Raw genomic sequence first — 17,053 nt, forward strand, 5'->3', positions numbered from 1 at the left:
AGCTTCTCCCATGACAACTGGGCTAGGTGAGCTGGGTGACTTTTAACAAAGAGATTTGACAAGATGCTTTACAGGGTTGCATTTAGTTATATATAACTATAACTATAACTATATATATATATATTCTATAGCGAACCACACATGACATCCTGACACTGACATTTCTTGGGTCTGCCCTTTGAGCCCTTATTTATGAGTTGAGCCTCAGAAGGAGAGAATTCAGCTCCTCGGATCTGAGTTACGCCAAGTGAGCACAAACGACGCATCATTCAGGGGCCTCTTTCTCTATCTGAATTGTTCCCTATATGCGACTCCTGATCGACAAAAAACCAGCCTCACATTGGAATTTGTTAGAAATTGAGATTCTGATTCCAACTCCGGTGTGTGCGTCCTAGAACTCAGGTGATTCTGTGTTCAGGTGAGATGTGGCTCCTCTGAGTCCTTTTTCTTCAATAGAACAGGCAACACATCATTACTGCCCTACTGTGATCCAGGCACTGATGAGTCACTGACATATGCAGTCTTCTGTGTTTATGGGACAGAGCTTCATGGGTGCATGAAATCTGAGCCAAAGGAAGCTAACAATGTGAGTGGAACATAGCACTAACCACACATGCACTGCCATCTGATGTCTTGTGTATCCTGAGAGCCTGCAGCAAGCCTGCTACACTAGAACCCTGCTGGCTATCAGCCTACCTCCATAGTAGCCTGCTATGCTAGAACCTTGTTGGGTATCAGTCTATCTCCATCAGAACAGTGCAGGATGCTGAGTGGCTCTCTCTTCCCTTCTCTCTCTCTCTCTCTCTCTCTCTCTCTCTCTCTCTCTCTCTCTCTCTCTCTCCCTCCCTCCCTCCCTCCCTTTCTTCCTTTCTCTCTTTCTTCCTTTCTCTCTTTTTTGAGACAGGGTTTTCCTGGCAGTACTGGAACTCACTCTGTAGGCCAGGCTGGACTTGAACTAACTGAGATCTGCTTGCCTCTGCCTCCCAAGTGCTGGGATTAAAGGCGTGGCCCACCACTGCCCAGCTGACACTGCCTTTCTTGTTTGCTGTCTCATGATAGAGTCTATGCAGTCATCATGATAATTATTGATGGAGTTGTAACATGATGAAGACTGACCCTTGTTTGAGGGTCTTCCCAACCATCTGTCCTTCAGGATCTGACCTACTTTCCCAGACTCTTAGGTGACACTGGTGTTAAGAGCCCCTCTTAGGTCATAGCAGTCCCCAGTAAGTGCTTTAATGTAGACATTGGGTAAGAAGCATGTTTATTAAATCATCTTATTACATTTTATTAGATCATCTCCATTTCTATACCAACTTTCATTAGCTTCCATTTTAGAGTTGACACTTCCTGGTTTCATCTCCACATTATTTGGGTTCATGCAGCAGCCCATCTATACGCCAATTACAGACAGCTACCTACTGAACAATGCGTATAAATATTAGCTTAAGTTAAAACACCCTCTGTGCTTTCAAACGAAGGTAGTGCTGCTGTTTCTATGGACAAATTAAAAAAATCCTTGTTAGTGTATAAAGTTACATATAACAATGGTTTCCATTAAGTTCATCTCATTATTCCTCAGTTTCCCTCTCATTCTGGCTGATACCTTTTTTCTTCCAAACTAGTGCCTTCTACCCCTCTCCCACCCCGTGTGTGTGTGGGTGGAGTGGGGGGAGTTAACCAGGCTTTCTTACAGGAACCTTTCTTACAGGTAAGGTATGTTTACAGAAGCATGAACATCTGACTAGTAGCTACACCAATGAAGAAAATGACTCTTTCTCCCAGCAATCACCAACTGCCTATAAGTCTTCAGAGAAGGACGGGGTTTTGTGAGCCCTCCCCATCCACAACAGAATCTTGACAGGCTCCATCTTGTGAGGTCTTCACAGATAGCAATTACCGCGAGCTCATTTCATGGATGCAGTGAGCTTGTCATGTCTGGAAGACAGCTGTTCCACCATGTTACATCCCTTCCTGTGACTCTTAAACTCTTTCTGCTCTTTCTTCCACCATGTTCCCCGAGCCCTGAAGAGGGTGAATTAGATGTTATATGTGTAGGAGGCATAGAAGTCCTTGGTCTCACAGATAAGCACTAGGGAAACCAGAAATGTTAACCATGCAGGGTTGTATTTTCTGTTTTCCACCCAGAAGGCTGGGAGCAGAGATGCTTAATAGCCTGGTGACTTTTGTCTTATCTATATGACTGAAACCACACCAGATCCTTAAGATGTCACACGTCTATAGAACCCATCTTTATGGAAGATGTCTCATACTTTTACAAAGAATTTTGATGTGGTCATGCCTTAAGCTTTCTTGTGCACATGGGATTGTATTATATCAAGAAACCTTTTCTCAAATTATACTGTACTTAAATGTGCCTGAAACAAATTGCTTGGTGTCAGACTCTTGAAGTTTGAACCAACACTGGCTACTGAGTCATGTTGAACTGGACTTCATTCTTGCTTCTCACAAATTAAAACTCTGGGGCCATGGTGGTTGCAGAGACGTTGGAGGCTGTGGGAGTTGCAGCAGGTGACAACTAGCGTTCAGACGTCAACCCACCAGAGGTGTAATTCTCTGAGGGAGAATCAATCAAGCAAGGGCAGGATTTTGTAAAAATTTCCAAGTGCTGACAAATAGCAATAATCACTTCCAAATTATTGGGAAAACGCACGAAGATGTAAGATATTCATTCTAATTGACAGTCCTGGAGCCCCTTATGCGTAGTAAAGCTCAGGAAATGTGTACTGCTAGACATAATAGAGGCAGTGATCTGAGCCACAAGACTTCTCTAGAAGTTACCCGTAAGCGTGGAGAGAGGGGCTGGAGAGATGGCTCAGGCATTCAGAGCACTTGTTGCTCTTGCTGAGGACCTGGGTTCAGTTCCCAGCACCCACATGGTGGCTCACAGCCATCATAACTCCAGTTCCAGAGGATCAGACTCTCTCTTCCTACCTCCTCGAGCAGCAGGCACACACGTGGTACACATACATACAAGCAGGTGAAAATGCCCAACCAAATAAAAAAAATCAGTACATCTAAAAACAAGAGCGGAGAGAGTACTAGAGAAGTTGCTAGCATTATTTTTAGTAACGTATTGGGGTAAGGGTGGCCACTCTTCTTTTTGTTATTCAGGATTCCCGGGTACAGCTCCTGGCCATTTGGGGATGTCCTCCAGAAGGAAATCTCTGCTTCCTCTAAGCAGGCTCAGTGACGCGGGTCTCACTATTTGGATGAAGAACCAGGGCCCATGATGCACTGAGTAAGTAAGGTTAAGGACACATCCTGAGGGCATCACCAAGGACCTGCTTCTGAGACTGTCACATTTGGGACCTGTGGCGATGAAGGAGTTGCACACAGGAAGGAAGGCAGCTCAGCCTGGGGACAAAGAGCTCCTCACAGAGCCCCAAACCCTCCTGGGCCAATGACTTCATATCCGTGGACAGACGCATGCTCAGGAGACTGCAGAATTTCCAGCTGGGAGACGTAAGGCAGGGCCCCAGGTGCGGGTGAGCCTGGGATGGCCCTTGGACAGCCAGGCTTTTCTGCTCCATTGCTGCCTTTCCTTTGAGATGTGTGGAAGCTTCAAAATATTGGAGGTGATCACAGCCAAAGGACCTGGGTTTCCAGCTGGGCCTGGTGGTGCGTGTCTGTGATCCCAGCCATAAGGAGGCTAAGGCAGGAGGATGATGAAATTGAGGATGACTTGGGCTACACAGTGAAACCCTGCCTCAAAATCAGGTGGTATTTTGAAGTAGCTAAAAAGTACTTATTGAACATCTTTGAAGTGTGGAATTAGGATACACCAGGCTTAGGCACCTGTGGTGGTTTGAATGAGAACGAAAAATTCCCCGTTAGTTCTCTGTTTCATGCTTATAGACCCTAACCCTCTAGAACTCTGAGCCTCCAAATGAAATGCTTCCTTTTCTAAGTTGACTTGACCATGGCGTTTTGTTTCAGCAGTAGAAAAGTAACTAGACAGTACACTTAAGGACCAAGCTGACATTTCTAGCTTTGGCTACTGTCTGCACAGTGGCTGGGATAAACATATAAGGGGAAGGCGGGCTCCTTACTCCGGAGCCGGATTTCCATTGTGTTATTTATTGCTGGCCCATCCTCCTTTTCCTTTGCTATTTTTTTAAAGCTTTTTGAAGTTTTTTTTAAAAATATTTATTTATTTATTATGTATACAATATTCTGTTTGTTGTATGCCTGCAGGCCAGAAGAGGGCACCAGACCCCATTACAGATGGTTGTGAGCCACCATGTGGTTGCTGGGAATTGAACTCACGACCTCTGGAAGAGCAGGCAATGCTCTTAACCTCTGAGCCATCTCTCCAGCCCCCTTTGCTATTTTTTTTTATCAAGATGAGCAGGACACCTGTGGCCAATGGCACTCTCTGCTTTGGAATAACAGATATGGAATTTGCATTTAGAACAGAGAACGAACCACAAGAGACCACAATATTTCATATGTTAGTGTTAATATAGTTTATTATGTATTTAAAAAAATAAGGCCCTCTCTCCAAAAAGTTTAGTTTGCAAGGACAAATGGCAGGTGTACGGTGAAAAATAATTGTCTCTAAATCTTTTTACTTGCAAAGGCTCAGGTGTAATTAAAAAAAAAACTGTCCTTCTTTTAAATGAATAATTTCCTAAAAAAATTGCACCTTATAATCTTCAATCAAATTAACGTTGGATTATATCAAGTGGCTACGCTAGGTGTATTGAGTTTCTTCCTGGAAACGTCATGAGATCGTCGCCTGGGAATGTTCAGAGCTTTAGAGTTTTATCGCTTATGGCATTGTATATGTCCTCGGTCATGGGTACATATGTTTTTGCTGTGTCATCCATGAAATACAAGGCATCTTTGATGACTGTGGGATTAAAGCCCTCTTCCATTAGGGTCACTTTGCGGTGTTTAAAAGTCCCAGTGATCTCAATGGTATCCTGGAAAAGGTCAGACAACCCACACGTTAGTTGTGCTTTAGAGTAAGCTAGGATACAGGGGTAGGGCGGAGACGGTGGGGGTTGGCAGCGGGCTGGCTTTTTGTCGTGAGAGCTGGTGGATGTGCATCCACGCTGCCATTTTGCAGAAGCTCTGCACGGGGAGGGGGGCAGATGTGAGGGATCTGTTTTAGTTCCTTAGTGCAGTGGTTCTCAACCAGTGGGGTGAGATCCCCACAAGGGCCGTATATCAGAGAGCCTGTATATCAGATACTGTTGTGATACCATTCACAACAGTAGCCAAATTACAGTTGTGAAGTAGCAAAGAAAATAATTTTATGGGTGGGGTCACCACAACATGAGGAACTGTATGAAAGGGTCACAGGAAGGTTGAAAAGCACTGACTGAGAGCCTTAGAAGATTCATGTGGGTGAAGAGCAACAGAATGCAGACTCTGAGTAGAGGGAGCGCTGGTAAGGTGGGCCATCCTGGCTGTGGTGGAATCAGGGTAAGGTGGGCCATCCTGGCTGTGGTGGAATCAGGGTAAGGTGGGCCATCCTGGCTGTGGTGGAAGCAGGAGAGGGGTCATTTATATACAGGAGATTCTGTTTTCCCAGTCCATCTATCTGCTAGGCTAAAGACTCCCTTCAGGGCTGGAGAGATGGCTCAGCGGTTAAGAGCACTGACTGCTCTTCCAGAGGACCCAGGTTCAATTCCCAGCACCCACGTGACAGCTCACAACTGTCTGTATGTAACCCCAGTTCCAGGGGATCTGGCATCCTCACACATACGTGCAGGCAAAACTCCAATGCACATAAAAATAAAGTTAAAGGCTCCCTTCAACATTATGAGACACGTCTGAAGACGTTCATGTTTCTGTCTTTGCCATCTGCATGCAAAGCAGATGCCAGCCCTTGATATGTCAACAGAAGTAGCCTTGTGCACGCAGCACTACTTAGGACCCTAAGACTTTGTCAGGTCCTCAGTTACATAACCACGGGGCTCAAAGTGCACATAACAGAAGACTGAACTGCCCAGCGACAGTTTAACACTTCCAAGTCACTACTGATGCTCAGTTAAAATCCCCCCATAGAAAGGGGTAGGTCTAGTAGATATTGGATTCTTCAGAATTAGAAACAGTATGGGTGTGGACGTATCTCAGTGGCAGAATGCTGGCCTAGCACAGAAAACAAGAAAAGTGAACCTGAAATGGGAGGGCTGGATAATTTCTGTTTGAAGTGTCTTTGGTACCGCATCAAACACTGATTTAGTTATCTGCTAAGGTTACAGGTTAATAAACTGGGCTGTCGTTTTAGTGGGGGAAGAGATTGAGATGGGATTTCTGTGTGCTCTATTTCTGGTGTTTTCCTGTTCTTACTGAACTGTGATAAAATTTGGCCAACCTGGTCACCATGGAGGGAGGAAAGGGTCAGATCCCTAAGCAGGGCCTGGGAGAGAATGGAACTTGGTCCGTCTTATCACCTGTAGTCTCAGGAACCGAGGCCTCGCGTAGCTCGGCAGGTACTCTGAGATGTGCTGAAAGAGTTTCTTTCCGTTGAACTCATAGTTTTCTTTCATCTTGATCGAGGCCATCCCAATTCGACCCTCATGGCCTGGAAAGAGGGTGAGAAGACATTAGCTGGCAGTTTTGTTCACGAGACTCTGCCAGCTCAAAGACCTGTGGACTGCAACCATAGCAGACACTAGGTTCCTTTTGAATAGTTCTAATATTTATTTCAAACACATAGGCCCACAATTATTCTATGACGATCGCATGCGTACTAGGAATGTTAACCAATAATGAAGTAATAAAACTAATAATAGACCTATGCTGACTCTTTAATAGTTGCCATGGCCTATACTCGATGTATCCTCATTTAACCATAGCAACGACCTTATGAAGAGGGGCAGATGTGACCCCATCATTTCCAGGATGAGGAAACTGAGATTTAAAGGCATTCAAGAACTCGTTCCGAGGTCACACAGCAAGGACCAGGGGGCATCAGAGACTGATCCAGGTGGGTTGGCTTGGACTCCCATGCTTGCGGCCGTCCCTATTCTTCTTAGTGAGCTACACAGAGCCCTGTAGGACACCAGCTGAACTGGTGGCTAAAGGGAATGTTTTGTTTGTCTGCTTTATTTTTTGATTCCAGCGAAAGGTTTTGTTTCGCCGTTGTGAATAGCTGAGCTGGCTTTGCCATTTGGTTTGCAATGCTGGCTCTGTGGGGCTGAGGGCACAAATACCGCCTTTGAGACTTAGGTGTTCACTCAAAGTTCCAAACAGCTTTTCTTCTCTGTATTTCAGGGAGGCTGCAGGGCAGAAGGCTGAAGACAGGCGCAGGGTAAGCTGCTGTGTGTCCTTCCATTTATGCCCAGTCCTCTCAAGGGAACCTACGCTGCACAGAGAAAACTGCGCTCCACGGCAGGGCTGTTAGTGGAGAGGTGATTAGAACAATTACTATTGTTTGCTTGTGAGGACAGTGGTAATTAAGGATTAATATATTTTCTACCTGATCCAGCAGACCCAGTGGGAGTCCGGGTCCACTTCCCTGAACTACTTAGCTGTAATCAGAGAGGAAGGAGTCAGTCTTGGTCACCTGGGCTCCAGCATTTGAAATTTCTCCCATGGTGATTATATGTTTACCTATGTTTGCCTAAAGAAGGTTAAAAAAAACCCGAAAGGACTTATTTATTAATTTATTTTAAAGAAAGAGGTGCTTGCTCATTTGTTTCTCTCTGACCTGAAGGAGGTGGGCAGGGTGCCAGACTCTTTTTAAAAAGGGGTCCCTCGAGCTGGGTGGTGGTGGCAGCGCATGTCTTTAATCCTAGTATTCAGAGGCTGGCAGAGGTAGGTGGATCTCTGAGTTTCAGGCCAGCCTGGTCTAAAGAGCTAGTTCCAGGACAGCCAGGGCTGTTATACAGAGAGATGCCGTACAGAAAACCAAACAAAAAAAAACCAAAAGGCGTCCTTCATAGCTGCCCATCTGATGGTCGGTCCCTCTGGCTACGGGAGTTTCTTCCTGATCATTAAACTGTTTAGGATGGGTTGCTGAACACAGCTGTTTCTTGTTCTGACTGTCCAGGGAGGGCCTCTTGCTTCTACACAGTGATTGCCACCCCTAACAGACAGGCCCACTCAGCAGATTCTAGATCCCAGTTCTAGATGTTCTGATGGGTTAGCGCTGGGATTTCCAGGTGACTGTGAGATTGGTCACATCAGCGCCTTTCATACTTCAGTGGGACTTTTGTTGTTTGTACTTTTTGTTTTAAGATTGGATCTCACGCTATAGTCCAGGCTGGTCTGGAATGCACTACGAAGCTTTGGCTGACCTTGAAGTGATTGACACTTCAGCCTACTGCGTGCTGAGGTCACAAATGTGCACCACCATGCCTGCATTGTTTTTGAACTGTGTAAAATATGAAATTCATCGTTTTTAACACTTCAGTGGTGTTTTGTATAGTCACAATGCTGGCCAATTAGCATATACTCTAGGATATTTTCATGGTGTCTAAATCAGATTTGAATGTGCGTGTGTGTTGTCGGGGGAGGAGCTGGGGATCAAACTCAGGGCGAGGCGAGCGCTCTGCCATCGAGCCACACCCCTAGCCTAGGGTTATCAAGAATCACCAGAGGGACTTAAAAATGCACTGCTTCCTGAGCCCACCCATCCAGCAACATCTGGGTGGGCCTGACACACTTCGATTTTAGCAAGTTTTCAGCTATGATGACCTGAGACTCCTCTTTGAGGGATGCTGGGCTTTCAATCCACTTTCCAGAATTTCTCAGCTCCTTTAGAAGAGTTTTAAGATTTAGCACTTAGAAGTGTAGCCCTTCCCCCCCCCCACTCTAAGTGGGGGCGGTTACAGCCTCCTGTGTCACGGTGGCTGACAACTGTGACCTGGACCCTTATGTCACCTCAGCTAAGGGTCCCTCCAGATCAGCTGTCGTCTCTGTGACCTGAGATGTGGCTACGCTTGCTATCCATCACTGTCATACGACCACAGGGAAGAAAAACGCCCGCCCTGCAGCTGATGGGAATGGCAATCAGCCCACCTACTATGGAAATCAGTACGGTGGTTTCTTGAGCAAAAGTAGAAGCAGATCTAACATGTGACCCGGCTAGCCTGCGACTGGGGGTTTAGCCAAAGGACCCCAATGCATCTGAGAGACACTTGCACATCAGTGCCATTACAGCGTGGTCACGGCAGCGAAGGCACGGAACAACCCAAGTGAATAAGAAAGTGGGGTACGTGCACCTGATGGGATAATTTTCTAGTGAAGACTGAGCCTAGGGCATCTGCAGGGAGATGGACAAACCTGGAGGTGGTTATACTAAGGGAATTAAGTCAGCTTCAAGAGGGCACCTGCAAGGTATTTTCTCTCATTTGTGGTTCTTGGATTTTACAGATTATATATAAAATCATGTATGCATATATGACATGGACCTAGAAATCTGGGTGGCAGGCAGATGAGAAAGGGAAAGTGAGATGTAGGGAGAATACGCTTTACATGTAATATGGACTTCAATGCAATATGTACTTTACATGCAATATGTACTTTACATGTAATATGGACTTTACATGTAACATGGACTTTACATGTAACATGGACTTTACATGTAATATGGACTTTACATGTAATATGGACTTTCACGGAAATAAAAACAACTTTCACAGAAACAAATAAAATGCTGTAGCAAGGTAAACTAGGTTCAGGAACTTCCGGCCCTGCCAGAGTAAACAATAAAGACAGCCGAGAGTCACTCTTAGACACACCAACTGCAAAGACTCAGGCAAAAGAAGCAAAAATCAGCTGGGCTGCCTGGACTCGGTTCAGACCAACCGAGTTCCCAGCAAAGGACACTCTCTGACCCGTTGGGCTGCCTGCAGGCTGTGCAGTTGCTCCAGGTTTCCAACGTGGTGAGCTGGCATCTGTGCTGGGGTGGGCATTGGCGATGCAGCTGTCTCTGAGTCATTTCTGTTCCTCTAACCAACCCCTCCCCCAGATTCCTATAAGTAACCTCAGTAAAACTCATTGGTTCACCAGGTTGGATTTTGGTGGCGTGGGAATTTGGTCTCTCAGGGGTTCCCTGATGGGGTGAGCAGAAATGCTTGTTGCATCTCCCGGGGAAAGTTTTGTCACACGGTGTTTGGCACCGTCAGTGTGCAGGGAAGGGGGCTTTGGATTTCTACTTTGAATAAATGACGAGAATCCCAAACACTCGGTTTTTGGGACAATAAGAGCTTGACACCTTATGCTTGGGCACTGACTGGGAGAATTTGATTCTCTCTAATATCTACAATTAAAATGACTGATACTTAACACAAGCCTACTATGCATTTGAATGAATATATTTGGTATTTATGAAATTAGCTCTGACAATTTCAGCTGCAAGGCCAGTGTTATTTCTAGTTTGAGGGACTTTTGAGAACAGCCAGCAGGTGTTGGGGTCAGGCTTCCTCCCACCCGGCTGGCATTCCTCAGGGCCTCTACTCTGTGATGATGCTGAAATTCAGGGTCTGGTCTGGTCTTAGGAACCTGCTCTACAAGAAGAGGCTGAACACAGTTTGCCCCCTTCCCAGTTGTCTTTCTAGAAGCTGTAATTGTTCCTCCTTGCGCCTTCTCTTCAGAGGCAATTCACCACTCCACAGCCCTCAAGCTCCCAAAGCGTGCCAACCAGAGGCCTGGGAAACAGGAGGCCTCCTCTGCCTAAGAACCCTAAATGAAGCAGCCGTTAAAGCACAGAGACAGGCCCAACATCAGGGGCACTGAATTACTTTGACAATGGTGCCCGGTGCAGAGAGAAACGCCTTGACCCCTGGGGATTGACAGCGGCTTCAGTCTCCAGGCAGTGGGAGAAAGCAAGACTAACTGTGGCCTGCTGCTGTGACTCTACCCAGTGTCTGCGTGGGTTCAGACAGATCTGTGGTGCCTTTTACCTACCTGGCACGGGCACGCCATAAACGTTCACTTCCTCAACAAAGTCAACCAGTCCTATGATGTCAGCAACTTCAGTGGTAGCTACGTTCTCTCCTTTCCACCTGGGAGAAAAGGAAGGCTTAGCTCAGGCCACGCTTGCTTTCTGGTCAGTGTTTCTTTTAGACCATGGTGAGATGCTGGCATTCCCATACTGGTCCCCTAAGACCCCCCAGCTCACTTGTGGCATTCTGCTGGAAGCAAAAGGGTATAGACCTAGCTAACAGAATGTGGAATTTCAATCTTGTCACACAAAAACGTCATTGATACCATTGTGTTTGAACGTGAAATCCAGACGTGGTTAAGAAAGTTACTGGATGCCAGAAATAATCTCAACTTCTGTTAGCTTTGTTTAGGTCTCTCACATTTTCCCTTTAACATCTTATTTAGTTGTTCAGTCAGTAAACTTCTATTTGGCAGAATTTCATAGTTGTATTTCAAGTTCTCACAAAAGCAAAGCTTTTATTTGAAAAGAAAAAAAATCACAGTTTTATTACATAAAAATTGTAATGTTAAGGCCTAGCCAGGTGCTATTTTTCATTTAATTAGGAATTAGGGGTTTTATAAAAATACCCTTTAGGTTTCTCAAAAGTATCTTTGTGTGTGTACCTTCATGTATGCATGCATGCGTGTGTGTGTTTAAGTGTGCATATGCATGTGTGCATGTGGGTGGAGTGTTTATTTTCAGGTACTGTCCACTCTTTTAAAAAGGCAAGATCTCTTTTCATTAGCTCAATGTGTTGGCTAGGGTGGCTAACTGCCCAGTAGGCTCAGGGATCTGCCCGTTTCTGCCTCCCCGGGGTTAGAGTACAGACATGCAGCGTTAAGGCCCAGGTTTGTAAATGTGGGTTCTGGGGACTGAACTCTGGTCCTGGTGCTTGCCAGGCAAGTACTCTACTAGCCATCTCCCCAGCGTCTCGAAGTAACTTCTTAGCGAGGGTGAGTCAGCCTCAATTTGGTGAGTGAGCCAAAGTTCACACCTTGAGTTACTCAAGGGTGGTGACCCATATCAGACACGGTATTCAGTGATGTATGGAGAGTTCCTATCTCAGGGAATCCACACACACGCAGGACGCCTCTGCTATCAGCTGGAGGACTGAGCTATTGCTGGAGGGTCACTTTACCATTTACCAAGAAGACTTCCAAACGTCCTTATACTAGCCTGGAAACCATTGGATGGAGATGGAGGGCAGAAGGAAGGGAGGGGGAAAAGGTTCCGAACCTTTTCAACCCGATCAACTTCATGTTAATTTGCACTTGGTTTTTTTTTTTTTTTTTTTGGTTTTTCGAGACAGGGTTTCTCTGTGGCTTTGGANCTATACTGAGGCTTTACTTTTTCCTTCTGTAGAATCTGTACCCTTGGGAAGCATGTTCAAACTCTCTTTCTCCAATTTTCTCCGATGCTCCAGGAAGTTTAAAATTATAAGCTGTGGTGGTGTAAGGAATTGTCCCCTCAAGCCCAGGCTGAAACAGAAACACAAAGAAACAGCACTGAGAACTGTCCAGACAGCCTCGAGGAGCAGGATTCTCCCAACTGGAAGCCAGTGTGAAGGCAGCTGGGCAGCAGGTCTGTGGGGCTCCAGACACTTAGGATGATCCTCTTTTTTTTTTTTTTTTTTTGGTTTTTCGAGACAGGGTTTCTCTGTGGCTTTGGAGCCTGTCCTGGAACTAGCTCTGTAGACCAGGCTGGTCTCAAACTCACAGAGATCCTCCTGCTTCTGCCTCCTGAGTGCTGGGATTAAAGGTGTGCGCCACCATCGCCCGGCAAATTTGCACTTGTTTTAATCTAAAAGCAAAAAAGCTGTCTGATTAGAAATAGGGGACAATCCCTGGCTACCCCAAGTGCATCCACTAAATCATGCAGGACACGCGAGTGGCAGCTGGGTGCACTTCAGGCTCTGGAAACAAGGAAGAGATGTCCTGCCTTTATGTTCATTTGTGTTGTTGTAGAGAGACGCTTTATGGCTCACTCCCTATTCTCTGGGAATATAGGAGACAAATGGCACACAAGAGACGGGCAGAGCTGAAACACCGTGGGAAAGTGGCATCTGATCCCAACTCAAGAATAGGCCAAAGTGTGCATGCATTTGTTTTGGGCTCAGTAAATGAGAGAAACCAACCGGAATGTATCTCCAACTCTGTCATGAAAATAGACGAAATTTTCACGATCAATCATTAGGAGGTCTCCACTGTTGAAATAGAGGTCTCCTTTCTTAAAGACATCCCTGAGTTTTTTCTTCTCTGTCTGCGACTTTCCGCCAGCATAGCCATTAAAAGGCGTAAGTTCTGTGATTTTGCAAATCAAGAGTCCCACCTCACCTGAGACAGAAGAGAGTACATTGTTGTTTATTTTTGTGACGAGATAAGCACATTTTATCATCATCCTTAAAACTGAAGGCAGACAGCCCACTGACGAGAAGCCGGCTGTAGGAAGTGTCATTTCTTATATCCATCTTCTTATCTGACATGCTGTGGTTTAAAAATGCCATGTCCCCCATAGGCTTGTGCATTTGAACTTGATCCCCAGCCGGTGATGCTCATTTGGAAGGCTGTGAACCCTCTACCAAGTAGAGCCTCGCTGCAGGGTTCCATTTCCTGTCTGTGCTCAGCTTTCTCACCGCCTATGCAATGTGACGGCCTTAGAGTCCTGCCATTTATACCTTCGCCAGCGTGGTGGACTATACCTTTCCAACTAAGCCCTTCCTCCCCTAAGATGCTTCCCATCTGGTGTCTGGCCACAGCAGCAAGAAAAGGCACAGATACAGATCATGTGTGTGTGTGTGCATGCATGTCACAGACACATATATCAAACCTTATTCTGCATGGCCACCTAGTTGTAATTCCCTATTGCTATCTTTTACTCAATAACGATTCCTATACATTACTAGACAAATGCATAGTGGGTAAAAGCATAAGATAATGTTCACCCAGAGCTGTCTAGACCTTTCCACAAAGTACCTCACAAGCAAGGTGTCCAACTAGCTTAAAAGTATAATTATATGTTATGGCAAGCCAGTGCCTTCTGAAATTTACATATGTATTTTTAGAATATGCCAATAAAAATATTCCCCTTGCTAATTTTAACAAAATGTACCTGCTGGTAATACTATGTTATCTCTGAAATGTTGTTTAGTCAGGATAATTTTGTGTATAGTTAATTGCATAAAAAGTCCACATTACCTTTGGGGACTTTGATGCAATATCCATTTGTGTCACGGACGGGTTCATCTTTCTCCACATCGTATTTAATCAGCTCATACGTTACAACTTTCTGCCAAAGTTAAAAAACACCAATTGAGTACATCAACTGAGCTTTGCAGCTTTTCTAGGCTTACTTTATCATAAAAAGTGGAGAAAAGACACATTACACATATCTTCAGTGCACAACACGGGTGGGATTTTGCATCTGTAATAACCACCCAGACCTAGATATAAAACATTTCCACTTTACTGAAGAAGTTGCTTTCTGTCCCCTTCTGTGTAGTCAATCACCATTTTGATTTCTATCTCTCCCTATTAACTTAAAACTCGACAAGTAACTGTAGGCACGCCTGTCTTATTTTAGTTACTCTGTCTGTGTACATCAGCAGCCCACGCTGCTGCTTTTCTCAGTGATGCTGCTATGGGTGGTACCAGAGACAGAGTCCAGACCTTGCACAAGCCATGTACGCACCCTACTTCTGGGCATCATCTCCAGCCCATTTTCATTTACGTTCAACTTTCCCTTGTATAAATATACTACACTTTATTCTGTTGATGGGTATTTTTAATGAGTACTTGGATTATTTCTAATTTTGGTCTATTATAAATAAAACTGTTAGGATCATTCTCATGCATATCCTTTGGTGGACAGATTAAAAATGGGTTTAAAGTCATGTCTGATAATGTATTAATATATTACCATTCGATCCTGGTACCCTCATCCCCAGGGACACATTATTCATTACATTTAAGAATCAAAGCAAAAATTATTTCAGGCATGACTATAAAGTTATTAAAAAGTTATCAGAGCTAGGTGTGGTGGTACATACCTGTAATCCTAGCTACATGGCTTTTGTGTGTATGTGGGGTGCTGAAGCAGGAGGATCACAAGTTGGAGCTAGTATGGAAAACTTATTAAGAGTTTATCCTAAAATAAAAGCTTCTAAAAGGGCTGGGCCATGGCTTAGTGGCAATACTTGTTGAGAGCATGTGCAAGGCCTTGGTTCAATCTCTGTACTACAAAATTAAAACCAAATTTAAAGAACAACCCCCCCAACTCTATATTAAGACACAGTTTGACGATGTAAGCACTTACACCATCATAATACTAAGCATATTATTTTCCCTACTCAAGGAGATCAGAAAGTACAACAGTGATCAGCTACAATGGCCAGCCATGTTTACTGTGCCAGCTTCAAATTCAGCTTCATTAAAACCAAGTGGTGCTGGGCATCCAGCCTGGTCTACAGACTGAGTTCCAGGACAGCCAGGGCTACACAGAGAAACCCTGTTTCAAAAAACAAAACAAAACAAAACCCCCAAGTGCCATTTTTGGACAATGAAAGCACACTGACTGAATTTATAAGGATATCAAAAATCAGCTGGGTGGTGGTGGCGCATGCCTTTAATCCCAGAACTTGGGAGGCAGAGGCAGGCGGATCTCTGTGAGTTTAAGGCCAGCCTGGTCTACAAGTGCTAGTTCCAGGACAGGCTCCAAAGCCACAGAGAAACCCTGTCTTGAAAGACCAAAACAACAACAAAAAAAAGTATAAAAAATCTATGGTTGTAATTAATACTTTAAAAAATGTTTTTTCTTTTTTCTTTCTTTCTTTTTTTTAAGGAATTTGTTTGGTGTACAAAAACTGACAAAAATACGACAACCAACGGCTGAGAAAGTAAAAAGCTAGCAGTGTATGCTCACGGAAACTCTGCACACGGAAGCAGAAGTTTGGTAGAAGACAAATCTCCATTAGAGTCCTCTCTCTGAGGTTGTAGAAGCAACACTGACAGCTTGTTTGTGTTTAGCCTTCATCTCTCTGGCTGGCCTAGTTCACGCCGGCCCGACACTAATGTCCCCGCATAGAGCAGTGTGGCTCAGTAGGCTTGTTCGTGATGGTGGAAATACACTCTGCTCAGGACGGTGTCACTGACAGGGGCCGGCTGAGCACTCGCAAGGCAGTCGTTACTGTGAATTACGAACTGGTTTCAAAACTTTGCTCTATTGGCATTTAATATTTACACACAGCTAGCTAGAGGCTACCATGCCAGACATTACCCGTCTGGAGGTCAGGGACTGAGCTGCACAGGGTGGGGCTGCTGCCAGTGTTGGAGAGGGTACTTGGACCTGGGAATGCCTGTGCTCCCACCAGAGAATAAGAAATGGCAGTCTTAATGTCCAAGGTTATTGCACAACAAATAACTCAGCAAGTCTTTCATTAACGCCAAGTTTGGGCCAGGCGGTGGGCTCAATCATTTCCTTGTATCTCTGTTTTAAGATGTTGAGATGAGGCCTCAGGAATGTAAGCAACTTCCTGGGAGCCACTCAGCTTGCATGCAGTGGGAAGCTGAGGTCTAAGGAATGCAAGTGATTTCCTGGGAGCCACTCAGCTAGGATATGGTGGCACCGGGGTCTGCCCTTCAGTGCCACAGCGCTTAGTACATGGACTACTTCACTGGTCAGTCCCCGGAGACAAAGGCTGCCTGTTAGAGGCGCGATGACAACAATGACTGCATAGGCCAGCGAAGGGTCAGCATCCATGGGCTGTCCTTAGAATGACTGATGACCACCAAGAGAGCAGAGCTTCAGGGTCAGTAGACAATAGAACAACTGAGAGAGAGGAGAGAAACAAGATACATCTTTCTGGTGGACCTATGAGAACACACATGTTGACCAGAACATCCCAAGTCTCTTGAAGGCCTGGGCTGCTGCTCTTAATACGGCACGTTTTTTTTTTAAAAAAGGACCCAGGGCCTCACCTCAGAACAACTGAATCCAAAGCCAAGAGGTTGGGAACCTACACCCGTATACATAAAGAGCTCCCTGTGCGATTTTTATGCATACCCCAATTAAAGGGAAACGCTGCATTTCACAACATACGATACACTCAGAGCAAAGTAACCTTCAAATTCCCCCCCAAGTACAAGTACG

General features: G+C 45.2%; 1 protein-coding gene across 1 annotated transcript in view; it reads right to left on the reverse strand.

Moving 5' to 3' along the window:
• Positions 1-4,466: 4,466 nt before the first annotated feature.
• Positions 4,467-17,053, reverse strand: part of Slc27a2 (solute carrier family 27 member 2) — a 39,170-nt gene continuing 26,583 nt past the window's right edge. The window contains exons 6-10 of the mRNA XM_050131494.1: positions 14,104-14,194; positions 13,044-13,242; positions 10,891-10,988; positions 6,429-6,559; positions 4,467-4,949 (exon numbers count right to left, since the gene is read on the reverse strand). Coding sequence (XP_049987451.1) covers positions 4,773-4,949; positions 6,429-6,559; positions 10,891-10,988; positions 13,044-13,242; positions 14,104-14,194 — 696 coding nt within the window. The 3' untranslated portion in view covers positions 4,467-4,772. The remainder of the gene's footprint in view (positions 4,950-6,428; positions 6,560-10,890; positions 10,989-13,043; positions 13,243-14,103; positions 14,195-17,053) is intronic.

This window comes from Alexandromys fortis, unplaced genomic scaffold (assembly GCF_014885135.2).
Source record: "Alexandromys fortis isolate MF-2015 unplaced genomic scaffold, M_Fortis_MF-2015_v1.1 scaffold_6, whole genome shotgun sequence".
Classification (NCBI taxonomy): Eukaryota; Metazoa; Chordata; class Mammalia; order Rodentia; family Cricetidae; genus Alexandromys; species Alexandromys fortis.